The 16,330-nt window shown below is 65.2% G+C and overlaps 1 protein-coding gene across 1 annotated transcript; it reads left to right on the top strand.

The window, feature by feature from the left end:
- Positions 1 to 270: 270 nt before the first annotated feature.
- KIF5A (kinesin family member 5A) lies at positions 271 to 15,918 on the top strand (the record flags this gene model as incomplete). Its single annotated transcript, XM_062641541.1, has 24 exons — positions 271 to 945; positions 2,837 to 2,924; positions 3,327 to 3,400; positions 3,490 to 3,594; positions 4,136 to 4,184; positions 4,289 to 4,344; positions 4,441 to 4,528; positions 4,606 to 4,730; positions 4,922 to 5,026; positions 6,150 to 6,298; positions 7,867 to 8,015; positions 8,133 to 8,329; positions 8,449 to 8,517; positions 8,848 to 9,054; positions 9,817 to 9,963; positions 10,870 to 11,058; positions 12,142 to 12,259; positions 12,364 to 12,422; positions 13,170 to 13,243; positions 13,638 to 13,739; positions 13,915 to 13,975; positions 14,051 to 14,122; positions 14,781 to 14,885; positions 15,674 to 15,918. Coding segments are annotated over exons 1-24 (2,762 nt in total), but the record flags the coding sequence as incomplete, so codon positions are not given.
- Between the last annotated feature and the right edge of the window lie 412 nt (positions 15,919 to 16,330).

Genomic DNA, 16,330 nt, shown 5'->3' with positions numbered 1-16,330 from the left:
CTCGGGGTGGGCCGTGCCCGGGGGGGCTCCATGCAGGCGTGGTTTTGGGGGGCAGAGATGGGGGGGGAGCACAGGCGAATGTGCCCGGCCTCAGTGCTGGGGGGCAGGGGCATGAGTCAGAGCTAGTGGATTCCCTGGGGGGGGAAGGGAACTGGCCCTGTGCCGACACCCCCCCCCCCCTCCCCATCCGGACCAGAGTCGCCGCCGTCCTGCCCCCCCCCCCCCCCCCCCCCCCCCCTCAGTGAATCAGCACTTTGGGGGGAGCGTTCCCCCCGTCATCTCCGTCCACCTTAAGATGTTCTGGCAGCTCCACCTTAACACGGCGGGTGGGGGAGAACGGGCGGGGGGCGGTTCCCCCCCTCCCCATCACCCGGTACCGGGGCTGCAGCGGCGACAGCGGCGCGGTCACTGGAGCAGGGAGCGCTGCGGAGCTTCCCCCACCCCGGCACCGCCCTCCCGCCGCCCCCTGCACCCCCGGGTACCATCCTGCATCCCTGGGTACCACCCTGCACCACCGGACAGCATCCTGCATCCCTGGGTACCACCCTGCATCCCGGAGAGCATCTTACATCCCTGGGTACCACCCTGCATCCCGGACAGCATCCTGCATCCCTGGGTACTAGCCTGCATCCCCCAGAGAGCATCCTGCATCCCGGGTACCACTTGACCCTCCTGTTGTCAGCAGCACTCTTGGGCATCACCCGCATCCCCGGGTGACTCCCCGCACCCTCCCGGGTCCCAGAAGCACCCTTGGGCCCCCTCTCCGGGTCCCGTGTCCTCCCCCCTAAACTCTTGTCACTGCCCTCCGGTGCCGCCATGGCCGAGCCCAGCACCGAGTGCAGCATCAAGGTCCTGTGCCGGTTCCGGCCCCTCAGCCCCGCCGAGATCCTTCGTGGGGACCGGTTCCTGCCCGTGTTCCAGGGCGATGACAGCGTCGTGGTGGGGGTGAGTGCGGGGAGGGGGGGGTCACCAGGATGGGGGACAACCGGCCTGAGGGAGGGGGACGGGATATGGGTCAGCTTGATGGGGTAGAACCTGTTTTGGGGGGGTCACCCTGGGTGTGGCCCAAAGGCCTCCCCCCCATTCAAGCGCTTTCTTCTCAGCCCCCCCCCCCCCCATTCCTGATGTTCCAGCGCTCCCAGTTTGCCCCAGTCTGTCCCAGTGCCGGGGGGGGGGGTGGTGTTTACAATGAGCGGAGACACCCCGGGGGAAGCACGATCGGGACCCAAGAGCATCACTGAGGGGGGTTTGTTTTTGCCGCAGCCCCCCCCCACTGCGGCCCTGCCCTTTGTTAGGGGCGTAGTGAAGGGGGGGGGCTGAGGGACACCCGCCCCCCAGTATAACGCCCCCCCCCATTAACATCCTCACCCGGGTACGGAGAGGTTCCGGCCCTGAGGTGGGGGTTCCTTGGAGGGGAGGGGGCATCTCCCATGGGGCTGCAGTGGGGCTGTAGGGGGGGGGGGTGTCGCTGTGCGGTTGTGCCGGCGCAATGCGGGGTGTTGCGGGGATGGTTGGGGGGGAGGATGCAGGGCTTTGGGGGGGGTACGGCAATGGCGGTGGATGAGGGGTGCGGGACCGCGAGCGGGCGGGACCGTGGTGCCCGTGTCCGTGCTGCGGTGGTTGGGGGTGGCTGCGGCGTTTCAGCACCGGGACCTGGACAGCTCCCTGCCGGCGCTGGGGGCTGTGGGGGGCTATGGGGGCTGTGGGGAGCTGGGGGAGCTGAGGGTTCTATGGGCGCCTATGTAGGTCTGGGGGTATATTGGTGCGGGGACGTTGGGGAGCTGAGGGGGTTGAGCGTCTCTGGGGATTTATGGGGGGGTGGGGGGCATTAGGGGTGTAGGGTGGCTGAGGGTGTCTAGGGCCTATTGGGGGCTGGGGGGAGTGGGAGTCTATTGGGCTTGGGAGGCTGGGGTTCTATGGGGGTCTATGGGTCCTACGGGGGGCTGGGGTGCTATGGGGGCCTATGGGGGCCTATGGCAGTTGCGGGTAGCTGATGGGTATATGTAGAGATGTACAGGAGTGCATTAGGTGTCTATGGGGGGCTGGGGGTGTCTAGGGGGGTCTATGGGCCTGTGTGGGAGAGTAGGGGGCTACGATGGTGTCCAGAGGGGCTGGGAGGGGCTATGGGGTCTATGGAGCTGTGGGGTGAGATTGAGCATATGTGGAGTCTATGAGGCGGGGGGTGGGGGTGGGTATCTATGGTGTCTATGGGGCAGTATGGGGGGGTTGGGTATCTATGGGGTCTATGGGGCAGTATGGGGGGTGTTGGGGGTCTATGGGAGTCTATGGGGCAGTATGGGAGAGTTGGGGATCTATGGGAATCTATGAGGCAGTATAGAGGCTTGGGGGTCTGTGGGAGTTTATGAGGTGGTATGGTGGGTTTAGGGGTCTGTGGGAGTCTATGGGGCAGTATGGGGGGGGTTGGACGTCTATGAGTGTCTATAGGGCAGTATGGCGAGGTTAGGGGTCTATGGGAATCTATGGGGCAGTATGGGGGGGTTGGAGGTCTATGGGAGTCTATGGGGCAGTATGGGGGGGTTGGAGGTCTATGGGAGTCTATGGGGCAGTATGGGGGGCTTGGGGGTCTATGGGAGTCTATGGGGAGGTTTATGGGGTCTGGGGTAGCTGTGGGGGTGAGGACACTGGGGGGTTGTGGGGGTTCCAGGGTACATGGCGGGGGGGGGGGTACGAGTGCCCCAGGGCTGTGCGAGAGACCCCCGGCCACCTTCCACCTCCCTCACTGAGGCTCACTGGAGCTGACCGCCCCCCCCCACCCTGCTGCAGCCCCCCAGCACCTTCTGGGGGTGTCTCCTGACCCCATCACACCCCCCCCCAGGGCAAAACCTACGTCTTCGACCGCGTGTTCCCCCCCAACACCACCCAGGAGCAGGTCTACCATGCCTGCGCCATGCAGATCGTCAAGGGTGAGGCCGGGGGGGGCGGTCTTGGGGGGGGCCTCTGGGGGTCATGGCTGAGGCACCCTCCTCCAGGGACACCCACATCCATGGGGACATGGAGGGTGCAGGGGGTGACAGGAGCAGATTTGGGGGGGGGTGATGTTGGCTAGGGGAGATGCTCGGGGGGGTCCTTTGGGGGGGGGGGCGCAGCAGGTCCTGGGGCTCCGCAGCACCCGGGGGAGGTTCGAGGGTGCTGTGGGGTCCTTTGGGGTCTCTCAGGGGTCCTTGGGGACCATTGGGGATCTCGGAGGGGATCTCAGGGTTCTTGGGGGGTCACAGAGCTTTTGGCTGTCCCTGGGGTTCTGGGGGAGTCCATGGGGGTCCGGGGGGGGGTCCCAAGGGGGCTCGTGTGCACCCTCCCCCCTGCAGACGTGCTGGCCGGGTACAACGGCACCATCTTCGCCTATGGGCAGACATCCTCGGGCAAGACCCACACCATGGAGGTGAGGGGGGGGCTATGGGGGGGGGGGCAGCACCCCCGGGTCCGCGGCACCCACCGGGGTCCCTCTGCTCCCCTCCCCTCGGTGCGCAGGGGAAGCTGCACGACCCCCAGGGCATGGGCATCATCCCCCGCATCGCCCGCGACATCTTCAACCACATCTACGCCATGGACGAGAACCTCGAGTTCCACATCAAGGTGGGCACTGGGAGCACTGGGGGTGCTGAGGAGCATTGGGGAGCACTGGGAGCACTGGGGGCCAGTGGGGGGCACTGGAGGCACTGGGAGGCACTGGGAGTACTGGGAGCACTGGGGGCACTGGGAATGCTGGGGGACACTTCAGGCACTGGGGGTCACTGGGAGCACTGGGGGACACTGGGACCACTGCAGGGCACTGGGAGCACTGGGGGCACTGGAGGCACTGGAGGGCACTGGGAACACTAGGAGCACTGGGGGGCACTGGGAGCACTGGGGGGCACTGGGAGCACTGGAGGCACTGGGAGCACTGGGGGCACTGAGAATGCTGGGGGCACTGGAGGCACTGGGGGGCACTGGGGGGCACTGGAGGCACTGGGAGCACTGAGGGGAACTGGGGGCACTGGGAGCACTGGGGGACACTGGGAGCACTGGGGGTAACTGGGGTCACTGCAGGGCACTGGGAGCACTGGGGGGCTCTGAGGGCACTGGGGGGCACTGCGGGCACTGAGAGGTTGGTTCCTCCCCGCCCCCATCCCCACAGGTTTCTTACTTTGAAATTTACCTGGACAAGATCCGGGACCTGCTGGACAGTGAGTGGGGGAGGGGCGGGGGGAGGGGGGGGGAGGGGCGAGGGAGGGGCCCTGGGGGGCACTGGGAGCTCCTCTGGGGGTCACCACCCCACGTCCCCCCCCAGTGACCAAGACCAACCTCTCGGTGCACGAGGACAAGAACCGGGTTCCCTACGTCAAGGTCAGGAGCAGCCCGGGGGGGGGGGGGGGGGGGCCATCCCCAGAGGAGGGCTCCGGGACCCCAACACCCCCCCCCCTTTCCTTCACCCCCCCCCAGGGCTGCACCGAGCGCTTCGTGTCCAGCCCCGAGGAGATCCTGGACGTGATCGACGAGGGCAAATCCAACCGGCACGTGGCGGTCACCAGTGAGCACGGGGGGGGGCACGGAGGGCCCTGGGGGGGCCGTGGGGCGCAGTGGGTGCAGCCTCTGCCCTGCCCGCAGACATGAACGAGCACAGCTCCCGCAGCCACAGCATCTTCCTCATCAACATCAAGCAGGAGAACATGGAGACGGAGCAGAAGCTCAGCGGGAAGCTCTACCTGGTGGACCTGGCCGGGAGCGAGAAGGTGGGGGGGGGCCCTGGCGCTGCGGGACCGCGGTGGGGCTCAGGATGGGGGGGGCGGAGGTGCCTGGGACTGGGGGGCCCTGGGGGGGGGGGGGTGTGTGTCTCAGGTGGGTCCCGGTGCTGGGCCAGTCCCTAGGGGGAGCCCTGGGCCGGGGGGGCCTCACGGGGGTCCCTGAGCCTCCAGCCCCGCAGGTCAGCAAGACCGGGGCCGAGGGAGCGGTGCTGGACGAGGCCAAGAACATCAACAAATCGCTCTCGGCGCTGGGCAACGTCATCTCGGCACTGGCCGAGGGCACGGTGAGACCCGGGGGGTGCCCCACAGCCACCACTGCTGCCCCACAGCCACCACTGCTGCCCCATAACCACCACTGCTGCCCCATAACCGCCCTTGCTGATGCCCCACAGTCACCTCTGCTGCTGCCCCATAACCACCCCTGCTGCCCCACAACCACCCCTGCTGCCCCACAGCCACCCCTGCTGCCCCACAACCACCACTGCTGCCCCATAACCACCCCTGCTGCCCCATAACCACCCCTGCTGCCCCACAGCCACCCCTGCTGCCCCATAACCACCCCTGCTGCCCCACAGCCACCCCTGCTGCCCCACAGCCACCACTGCTGCCCCATAACCACCACTGCTGCCCCATAACCGCCCTTGCTGATGCCCCACAGTCACTTCTGCTGCTGCCCTATAACCACCCCTGCTGCCCCACAACCACCCGTTACCCCATAACCACCCCTCCTGCCCCACAACCACTGCTGCTGCCCATAACCTTCCCTCCTGCCCCATAGCCACCCCTGCTGCCCCACAGCCACCACTGCTGCCCCATAACCGCCCTTGCTGATGCCCCACAGTCACTTCTGCTGCTGCCCCATAACCACCCCTGCTGCCCCACAACCACCCGTTACCCCATAACCACCCCTCCTGCCCCACAACCACTGCTGCTGCCCCATAACCTTCCCTCCTGCCCTACAGCCACCCCTGCTGCCCCACAGCCACCACTGCTGCCCCATAACCACCCCTCCTGCCCCAAAACCACTCCTGCTGCCCCATAACCTCCCCTGCTGCCCCACAACCACCCCTGTTACGCCATAACCACCCCTCCTGCCCCACAACCACCACTGCTGCCCCATAAACACCCCTCCTGCCCCACAACCACCCTGCTGCCCCACAACCACCACTGCTGCCCCACAACCACCCTGCTGCCCCACAACCACCACTGCTGCCCCATAAACACCCCTCCTGCCCCACAACCACCCTGCTGCCCCACAACCACCCCTGTTACCCCACAACCTCCCCTCCTGCCCCACAACCACCCCTGTTACCCCACAACCTCCCCTCCTGCCCCACAACCACCCCTGCCGCCGCCCCGCCGGGCGCTGTCCGCGCGGCGGTGCTGAAGCGCTGCTCCCGCCCGCAGAAGGTTTACGTGCCCTACCGGGACAGCAAAATGACGCGGATCCTGCAGGACTCGCTGGGCGGGAACTGCCGCACCACCATGTTCATCTGCTGCTCCCCCTCCAGCTACAACGACGCCGAGACCCGCTCCACGCTGCTCTTCGGGCAGAGGTGGGGGGGGAGCGCCGGGCACCCAACAGCGCCCATGGGGCACGACTGAACCCATGGGACACAACTGCACCCATGGGACACAACCGCGCCCATGGGGCACAACTGCACCCATGGGACACAACCGCACCCATGGGGCACAACTGAACCCATGGCACACAACTGCACCATGGGACACAACCGCACCCATGGGACACGACTGCACCCATGGCACACAACTGCACCCATTGGACACAACCGCACCCATGGGACACAACTGCACCCATGGGGCACAACTGCACCCATGGGACACAACTGCACCATGGGACACAACCGCACCCATGGGACACGACTGCACCCATGGCACACAACTGCACCCATGGGGCACGACTGCACCCATGGGACACAACCGCACCCATGGGGCACAACTGCACCCATGGGACACAACTGCACCATGGGACACAACTGCACCCATGGCACCCAACTGCACCCATGGGGCACAACTGCACCCATGGGACACAACCGCACCCATGGGACACAACTGAACCCATGGCACACAACTGCACCATGGGACACAACCGCACCCATGGGACACGACTGCACCCATGGCACACAACTGCACCCATTGGACACAACTGCACCCATGGGGCACAACTGCACCCATGGGACACAACTGCACCCATGGGACACAACTGAACCCATGGGACACAACTGCACCCATGGGACACAACTGCACCCATGGCACCCAACTGCACCCATGGGACACAACTGCACCCATGGGACACAACTGAACCCATGGGACACAACTGCACCCATGGCACCCAACTGCACCCATGGGGCACAACTGCACCCATGGGACACAACTGCACCCATGGGGCACAACTGCACCCATGGCACCCAACTGCACCCATGGGACACAACTGCACCCATGGCACCCAACTGCACCCATGGCACCCAACTGCACCCATGGGGCACAACTGCACCCATGGGACACAACTGCACCCATGGCACCCAACTGCACCCATGGGACACAACCGCACCCATGGGACACAACTGCACCCATGGGACACAACTCCACCCATGGCACCCAACTACACCCATGGGACACAACTGCCCCCATGGGACATAACTGTATCCATGGGACACAACTGCACCCAGCTGCATCCATGGCAACCAACTGCAGTCATGGGGAACAGCTGCACCCATGGCACCCATTGGACCCAAATGCATCCATGGGAAACAACTGCACCCATTGAACCCAACTGCACCCATGGCACCCAATAGCACCCATGTCGCCCAATAGCACCCATGGCACCCAACAGCACCCATGGCACCCAACTGCACCCATGGCACCCAACAGCACCCATGGCACACAAGTGCACCCATAGGACACAACTGCACCCATGGCACCCAAGAGCACCCATGGGACTCAACTGCACCCAACAGCACCCATGGGACACAACTGCACCCCAACAGCCCTCTTTGGCGGTGGCCCCTGGTGGGAGTCTCTGTAGGGGGCACTTCAGGGCATCTCTGGAACAAGGGTGTTGGGGAGGGCTCTCACTTGAGGGATGCCCCCCCCCCCCCCCCAGGGCCAAGACCATCAAGAACACAGCATCAGTGAACCTGGAGCTCACGGCCGAGCAGTGGAAGAAGAAGTACGAGAAGGAGAAGGAGAAGAACAAGGCTCTGAAGGAGACCATCGGGAAGCTGGAGGCTGAGCTGAGCCGCTGGCGGAGCGGTGAGGGGGGACCCCAGTGCCGGGAGGGGACCCCATTGTCCATGAGGGGACCCCAGTGCCCGCGAGGGGAGCCCAGTATTAAGAGGGGACCCCTCTGAGCTGAGGCCACATCCCCAGGAGAGGCCGTGCCCGAGACGGAGCAGTTGAATGGGGCTGAGGCTGAGGTGGGGCCGGGCGAGGGGCCGGGGCCAGGACCCACCAGCGAGACCCCCCTGAACGACAACAGCTCCTCCATCGTCATCCACATCTCGGAGGAGGAGCGGCACAAGTATGAGGAGGAGATCCGCAAGCTCTACAAGCAGCTGGATGACAAGGTGGGCACCCCCAAAGAGGCCTGCCACAGACCCCCCATCAGCCCCTGGGTGCCCCCTGAGATGTCCCCCACTGCCCCAGACCCTCGGGGCCAGCGTGAGCCCCACTATGCTCTCCCCAGGATGATGAGATCAACCAGCAAAGCCAGATCATGGAGAAGCTCAAGCAACAGATGCTGGACCAGGAGGAGGTGAGGGTCCCCCTCCAAACCCCGTGTCCCCCATCTCTATCTGACTGACCCTGCAACCTCCTCCCCTGCTGGAACCCCGTGATGACCCCCTGGGACCCCCTTGAACCCCTCTGGGACCCCCACCCTGATCGTTTGAACCCTTAATCCAGTGCCCATGGGAACCTCTCTGACACTTCCACTGGGACCCCCGGGACCCCCACCACGACCCCCTGGACCTCAACCCCTCCCCCATGAACCCCTCTGGGACCCCCACCTGGATCCCTTGGACACCCCCCCAGTCCCGATCCCTCGCGACCCCCAACGATGACCCCCGGGACCCTCCCCCTGCAGGTGCTGGCGGCAGCGCGGGGAGGGGGCGAGGCTGCGCGGCGGGAGCTGGCGGCGCTGCGGGCGGAGCACGGCGCGGCCCGGGCCGAGGTGACGGAGGTGCTGGCGGCGCTGGAGGAGCTGGCGCGGAGCTACGACCGCAAAGCGCAGGAGGCGGAAGACAGCGGCCGCCAGAACCGGCGGCTCAGCGACGAGCTGGCGCGCACCGAGGTGAGCGGAGCGGCTGCGGTACCGGCGGCAGCCTGGCGGGGGCGACAGAGCACCCGAGCTGCGGTACCGGCGGCAGCCTGGAGGGGGCGACAGAGCACCCGAGCTGCGGTACCGGCGGCAGCCTGGCGGGGGCGACAGAGCACCCGAGCTGCGGTACCGGCGGCAGCCTGGAGGGGGCGACAGAGCACCCGAGCTGCGGTACCGGCGGGAGCCTGGAGGGGGCGACAGAGCACGCTAATTGTGCTGTTGCTGTATTTGGGACTGGTTTGGGCTGTTTTGAGGGTGGTTTTGGGGTGGTTTTGGCTGGTTTGGGGTGTTTGGTGCAGTGTGTCCGTGCCGAAGGCGCTTTCGCTGTGTTGGGGGCCGGTTTTCAGGTGGGTTTGGGGGTGGTTTGGGGCTGTTTGGGCTGGTTAGGGCTGTTCGTTGTAGTGTGCCTGTGCCGCAGGTGCTCTCACTGCTTGGGGCTGGTTTGGGGGTGGTTTTAGGCTGTTTGGTGCTGTGTGTCTATGCCACAGGCACTGTCGGTGTGTTTGGGGCTGGTTTTCAGGTAATTTTGGGGCTGTCTTGTGCTGTTTTGGGCTGTTTGGTGCAGTGTGTCTGTGCCGCAGGCACTGTTGCTGTGTTTGAAGTGTTTTGGGGCTGGTTTTGGGGCTGTTTTGGGGCTGTTTTGGGCTGTTTGGTACGGTGTGTCCATGCAGCAGGCACTGTTGCTGTGTTTGGGGCTGGTTTGGGGCTATTTGGTGTGTTGTGTCTGTGCCGCAGGCGCTGTCGCTGTCGCTGCAGTCGGAGCTGCAGCGGGTGCTGGATCTCGGGGCGCAGCAGCGCTCGCGGGCAGCCGAGGTGCTCAATGGGCTCCTGAGGGACCTCAGCGAGTTCAGCCTCATCCTGGGCAATGGCGAGATCAAGCTGGTGAGAGCGGGAGGGGCACCCACGGGCAGGCACCCAGTCAGGAGGGGCACCCGCGGGTGGGATGTGCCCGTGCTGCGCTGGGACTGGGCCGTGTCTGTGATGGACCCATGTTCATGATGGGGTGCGCTTGGGCACACCAGGGCGTGGTTGTGTGCATGCAGTGTTCATGGCATGCTCATGCCATACCATACCCATGAGTGTGCTGTGCGCATGCTCAGACTGTGCCATGGCTGTGTCGTGCCCATGCCTGTGATGTGTTGACCCCTGCCTATGCCCATGTCTGTGCCATGTTGACCCATGTCCATGTCTGTGCCATGCTGACCCATGTCTATGCCCATGTCCATGCCATGTTGACCCATGTCCATGTCCATGCCCATGTCCATGTCTGTGCCATGTTGACTCATGTCCATGTCCATGCCCTTGTCCATGCCATGTTGACCCATGTCCATGCCCATGTCCATGCCCATGTCCATGTCTGTGCCATGTTGACTCATGTCCATGTCCATGCCCTTGTCCATGCCATGTTGACCCATGTCCATGCCCATGTCCATGCCCATGTCCATGTCTGCGCCATGTTGACCCATGCCCATGTCCATGTCGACCCATGCCCATGTCCATGTCCATGCCATGTTGACCCGTGCCCACGCCCATGTCCATGCCATGTTGACCCATGTCCATGTCCTTGCCATGTTGACCCATGTCCATGCCCATGTCCATGTCCGTGCCATGTTGACCCATGTCCATGCCCATGTCCATGTCTGTGCCATGTTGACCCATGTCCATGCCCATGCCATGTTGACCCATGTCCATGTCTGTGCCATGTTGACCCATGTCCATGCCCATGCCCACGCCCATGTGATGTTAACCCATGTCCATGCCTGTACCACACTGCCCATGCCTGTGCAGCCGGTGGAGGTGACAGGGGCCATCGAGGAGGAGTTCGCCGTGGCCCGGCTCTATGTCAGCAAGATCAAGTCAGAGGTGAAGTCAATGGTGAAGCGGTGCCGGCAGCTGGAGAACCTGCAGGTCGAATGCCACCGCAAGCTGGAGGTGACCGGGCGTGAGCTCTCCTCCTGCCAGCTCCTTATCTCCCAGGTGGGGACCTGCCAGAGCGGAGTCCCCAGGGTTTGGTGTCCCCATGACTGAGCATCCCAAGGCTTGGTGTCTCCATGATTGAGCATCCCAAGGCTTGGTGTCCCCATGACTGAGCATCCCAAGGCTTGGTGTCCCCATGATTGAGTGCCCCAGGGTTTGGTGCCCCCATGATTGATTGTCCCAAAGTTTGGTGTCCCCATGACTGAGCATCCCAAGGCTTGGTGTCCTCATGATTGAGGGTCCCAAGGCTTGGTGTCCCCATGCTTGAGGGTCCCAAGGCTTGGTGTCCCCATGCTTGAGCGTCCCAAGGCTTGGTGTCCCCATGATTGAGTGTCCCAGGGTTTGGTGTCCTCATGACTGAGCATCCCAAGGCTTGGTGTCCCCATGATTGAGGGTCCCAAGACTTGGTGTCCCCCTGATTGAGCGTCCCAAGGCTTGGTGTCCCCATGATTGAGTGTCCCAGGGTTTGGTGTCCTCATGACTGAGCATCCCAAGGCTTGGTGTCCCCATGATTGAGGGTCCCAAGACTTGGTGTCCCCCTGATTGAGCGTCCCAAGGCTTGGTGTCCCCATGACTGAGCATCCCAAGGCTTGGTGTCCTCATGATTGAGTGTCCCAGGGTTTGGTGCCCCCATGATTGAGTGTCCCAAGGTTTGGTGTCCCCATGATTGAGGGTCCCAAGGCTTGGTGTCCCCATGAATGAGCATCCCAAGGCTTGGTGTCGCCATGATTGAGGGTCCCAAGTCTTGGTGTCCCCATGATTGAGCATCCCAAGGCTTGGTGTCCCCATGATTGAGTGTCCCAGGGCTTGGTGTCCCCATGATTGAGGGTCCCAGGGTTTGGTGTCCCCATGATTGAGTGTCCCAGGGCTTGATGTCACCATGATTGAGTGTCCCAGGGCTTGGTGTCCCCATGATTGAGTGTCCCAGGGCTTGGTGTCCCCATGTTTGAGGGTCCCAGGGTTTGGTGCCCCCATGATTGAGGGTCCCAGGGTTCGGTGCCCCCGTGGCCCAGCCCGGGGCTGTCCGGGGGGTGCCGGGGCTGTCCCCGTGCCCCAGGGCCGGAGCTGACGCTGGTCCCGCAGCACGAGGCGAAGATCCGCTCCCTGACCGAGTACACGCAGGCGGTGGAGCTCAAGAGGCGGAACCTGGAGGAGAGCAACGATGCCCTCAGCGAGGAGCTGGCGCGGCTGCAGGCGCAGGGTGAGGACGGGGCGCGGGGCGGAGCGGGGGGCACCTGGGGGCACAGCAGCACCTGGGCCCTGGGGGGACTTGGGGGGCTCCCCATGGTGAACTCTGCCCCACAGACACAGCGCAGGGGGGAGCCCGCAAGCAGGATGAGACCCAGGACATGGACGAAATCAAGGTGAGGGGGCGTTGGTGCGGCCAAGACCCTGGGGGGGTCCCTGAAGGCGGTGGGGATGTGGCAGTGGGGGGAGGCGTTCCGGGGGTGCTGGGGTTACAGGATGATCCTGGGGGTGCTGGGGCCCCCGGGAGGGGTGGAGGGTCCCTGGGGGTGCTGAGGGTCCCGGTGCTGAGCCGGGGCAGCGGCAGAAGGGTGTCAGGGGCAGGGGTTGTGGGTGCGGTGGGTGGGGGGCACCAGGGGGCGCTGCTTGGCGTCACAGGCGCAGCACTGGAGGGAGGTGTCTCTGGGGTGCATTGGAGTGCCCCTGGTGTCACTGGTGTCACCGGTATCACTGCTGTCCCTGGTGTCACCGGTATCACTGCTGCCACCGGTGCCCCTGCTGTCCCTGGTGTCACCGGTATCACTGGTGTCACCGGTGTTGCTGGTGTCACCGGTATCACTGCTGTCCCTGGTGTCACCGGTATCACTGCTGTCCCTGGTGTCACCGGTGTCCCTGCTGTCCCTGGTGTCACCGGTGTCCCTGCTGTCCCTGGTGTCACCGGTATCACGGGTGTCACCGGTGCCCCTGCTGTCCCTGGTGTCACCGGTATCACGGGTGTCACCGGTGTCCCTGCTGTCCCTGGTGTCACCGGTATCACTGCTGTCCCTGGTGTCACCGGTGTTGCTGGTGTCACCGGTATCACTGCTGCCCCTGGTGTCACCGGTATCACTGCTGTCCCTGGTGTCACCGCTGTCCCCATGTCCCAGGTGCAGCACTCGCAGCTCGGGCGCCTCCGGGACGAGCTCAACGAGCGGCAGAAAACCATTGATGAGCTGCGGGAGTGAGTGAGGCCCCCCCGGCCCGACCTGCCCCCGACCCCTGCCCTGCTCCCAGCCCCAGCCCTTCACTGGTGCGATGGGACTGGGGGGGCAGAGCTCGAGCCCTCTGCCCCCCCCGACCCTCCCCATCCCTTCCCCCCCACCCGACCCTCCCCATCCCTTCACCCCCCGACCCTCCCCATCCCTTCACCCCCCGACCCTCCCCATCCCTTCCCCCCCCCGACCCTCCCCATCCCTTCCCCCCCCCCTCCCCATCCCTCCCCCCCCCGACCCTCCCTTCCCTTCCCCCCCCCTCCCCATCCCTTCCCTTCCCCCCGACCCTCCCCATCCCTTCCCCCCCACGACCCTCCCCATCCCTTCCCCCCCCCGACCCTCCCCATCCCTTCCCCCCCCCAGCCTGACGCAGCGCCTGGAGCTGGAGCTGCAGAAGCTGCGGGGGGAGCACGAGGAGCTGCGGCGCCAGGAGCAGGCCAAGGCTGCGCGGCTGCAGGAGCTCACGTGAGACCCCCCCGGAACCGCCCCCCCCCATTACCAGGACCCCCCTCAACACTTGGGGTCCTCTCTCAGCACCCCCCGAAAGCCCCCTCCAGGCCCCCAACATCCTTGTACCTCCCCTGAGGCTCCCCCCCATTTTTTGGGGTGCCCCCTCCTCAATCTTGGGGTGCCCCCCCAGGTTCCTCCATGAGCGCCATGAACAGTCCAAGCAGGACCTCAAGGGGCTGGAGGAGACTGTGGTAGGTTGAGGGGGTCTGGGGGGACTGGGGGGGTCGTGGGATGGGGTTGAGGTCACCGTGCCCCCCCCCCCCCAGGCTCGTGAACTCCAGACCCTCCACAACCTGCGCAAGCTGTTCGTTCAAGACGTCACGACTCGAGTCAAGAAAGTGAGGGGGGGGGAATGGGGGGGGAGGGGGTCAAGGATGAAAGAATGGGGCACTGGGGGGGTTGGCAGGGGGGCCCGGCTCAAGTGGGAGGGGCGCAGTCTGAGTATGGGGGATCAGGGGGTCCCAGTTTGGCCATTGGAGGGAGTCTGGGGGGGGTCTCAGATCAGCACCATGGGGGGTGCCAGAGCGGTTGGGGGGGGCTCAGTTTGGGGAGTCCCAGTTGGGGGGGGGTCTCAGGCTGGGGGGGTCCCAGGCTGGGGTGGTCTCGGGTTGGGGGATGCCAGGTTTGGGGGGTCTCAGGTTGGGGGGTCCCGGGTTGGGGTGGTCTAAGGTTGGGGGATGCCAGGTTTTGGGGGGGTCTCAGGTTGGGGGATGAGGGGTTTGGGGGGTCTCAGGTTGGGGGGTCCCGGGTTGGGGTGGTCTAAGGTTGGGGGATGCCAGGTTTTGGGGGGGTCTCAGGTTGGGGGATGAGGGGTTTGGGGGGGGCTCAGATGGGGGGTCCTGGTTTGGGGGGGTCTCAGGTTGAGGGGTCCTGGGTTGTGGTGGTCTCAGGTTGGGGGACGCCAGGTTTGGGGGGGGTCTCAGGCTGGGGGGTCCCGGGTTGGAGGTGCTGACGTTCAGGGGGCTCCCCCGCTGCCCCCCCGAACCCCTCCGCCAGAGCGCAGAGCTGGAGCCCGAGGACAGTGGGGGGCTGCACTCCCAGAAGCAGAAGATTTCCTTTCTTGAGAACAACCTGGAGCAGCTTACAAAGGTTCACAAACAGGTGGGTGCAGCCCCCCCATGGCCATACCCCATCCATCCCACCCCCAGCTTCATCTTGGGGTCCCAGCCCCCCCAAACCCCATGATGGGGGGGCAGGGAAGCATGGCCATTGGCGGCACACGGTGATGCTCCCCCCCTCCCCACTGCCTTCCCCTTAGCTGGAGCTTTGGGTGTCCAAGCTACCGCCCCCCCATCTCTGTCCCATGGGCACCCCCATAACTGGGGGGGGGGGGGGGGCACTGCCCTGCCCGGTGCTTCGTTGCCCCCTCCCCTTGACTGTGGCGCACCCAACTGCCCCCCCCCCCCGCTGCTTGTGGCAGCACTGGGGCTGGGACCGCCGGCACTGGGAGTGAGTGGGGCCTGGGGGGGTGCCATAACCCAGCCTGTGGGTGCGGGGCTTCCCCGTGCCGGGCGGGTCCAAGGCGGGGCTGGGGGTTCCCGGCTGAGTTCGGGTTCTCCCGGCGAGGTTCGGAGGAGTTCGGGTGTTCCCGGGGTCGTTCGGAGGAGTTCGGGTGCTCCCGTCAGGGTTCAGGTGTTCCCGGGGGGGGGGGGGGGGGGTCGGAAGGGTTCGGGTGTTCCCGAGAGGGTTCGGGTGTTCCCGAGGGGGTTCGGAAGGGTTCGGGTGCTCCCGGCGGTGTTCGGGTGCTCCCGGGGGGGTTCGGAAGTTCCCGAGGGGGGGGGGGGGGGGTTCGGAATGGTTCGGGTGTCCCGGAGGGGGTTCGGAAGGGTTCGGGTGCTCCCGGAGGGGTTCGGGTGCTCCGGGCGGTGACGCGGGCGCTGCGCGCGCAGCTGGTACGTGACAATGCAGACCTGCGCCTGGAGCTGCCGCGGCTGGAGCGGCGCCTGCGCACAACGGCTGGCCGCGTGCACGCGCTGGAGGGCGCGCTGAGGGACGCCAAGGAGGGCGCGCGCCAGGAGCGGCGGCGCCACCTGCTGGAGGTGGAGCGCGTGCGGCTGGCGGCGCGCGCGCGGGGAGCGGGGCGGCGCGGAGCCAGCGCCGTCATCGGTGAGCGCGGGAAAACGGGGGGGGGGGGGTAATGGGGATGTAGGAGGTTAATGGGGTATATGGGGTAATGGGGTATATGGGGGTAATGGGGTAATGGGGATGTAGGGGGTTAATGGGGTAATGGGGATGTAGGGGGTTAATGGGACACATGGGGTAATGGGGTATATGGGGGTAATGGGGTAATGGGGATGTAGGGGGTTAATGGGGTATATGGGGGTAATTGGATGTATGGGGGTAATGGGGTATATGGGGGTAATGGGGATGTAGGGGGTTAATGGGACACATGGCAGTAATGGGGTATATGGGGTTAATTGGATGTATGGGGGTAATGAGGTATATGGGGGTAGTGGGGTATATGGGGGTAATTGGATGTGTGGGGGTAATGGGACACATGAGGGTAATGGGGTATATGGGGTAATGGGGTATATGGGGGTAATGGG

Source organism: Pezoporus occidentalis, unplaced genomic scaffold (genome assembly GCF_034315485.1).
Source record: "Pezoporus occidentalis ecotype Australia unplaced genomic scaffold, CSIRO_AGI_Poc_V1 ctg685, whole genome shotgun sequence".
NCBI classification, from domain to species: domain Eukaryota; kingdom Metazoa; phylum Chordata; class Aves; order Psittaciformes; family Psittacidae; genus Pezoporus; species Pezoporus occidentalis.
This window is presented reverse-complemented; position numbering and strand designations above follow the sequence as displayed.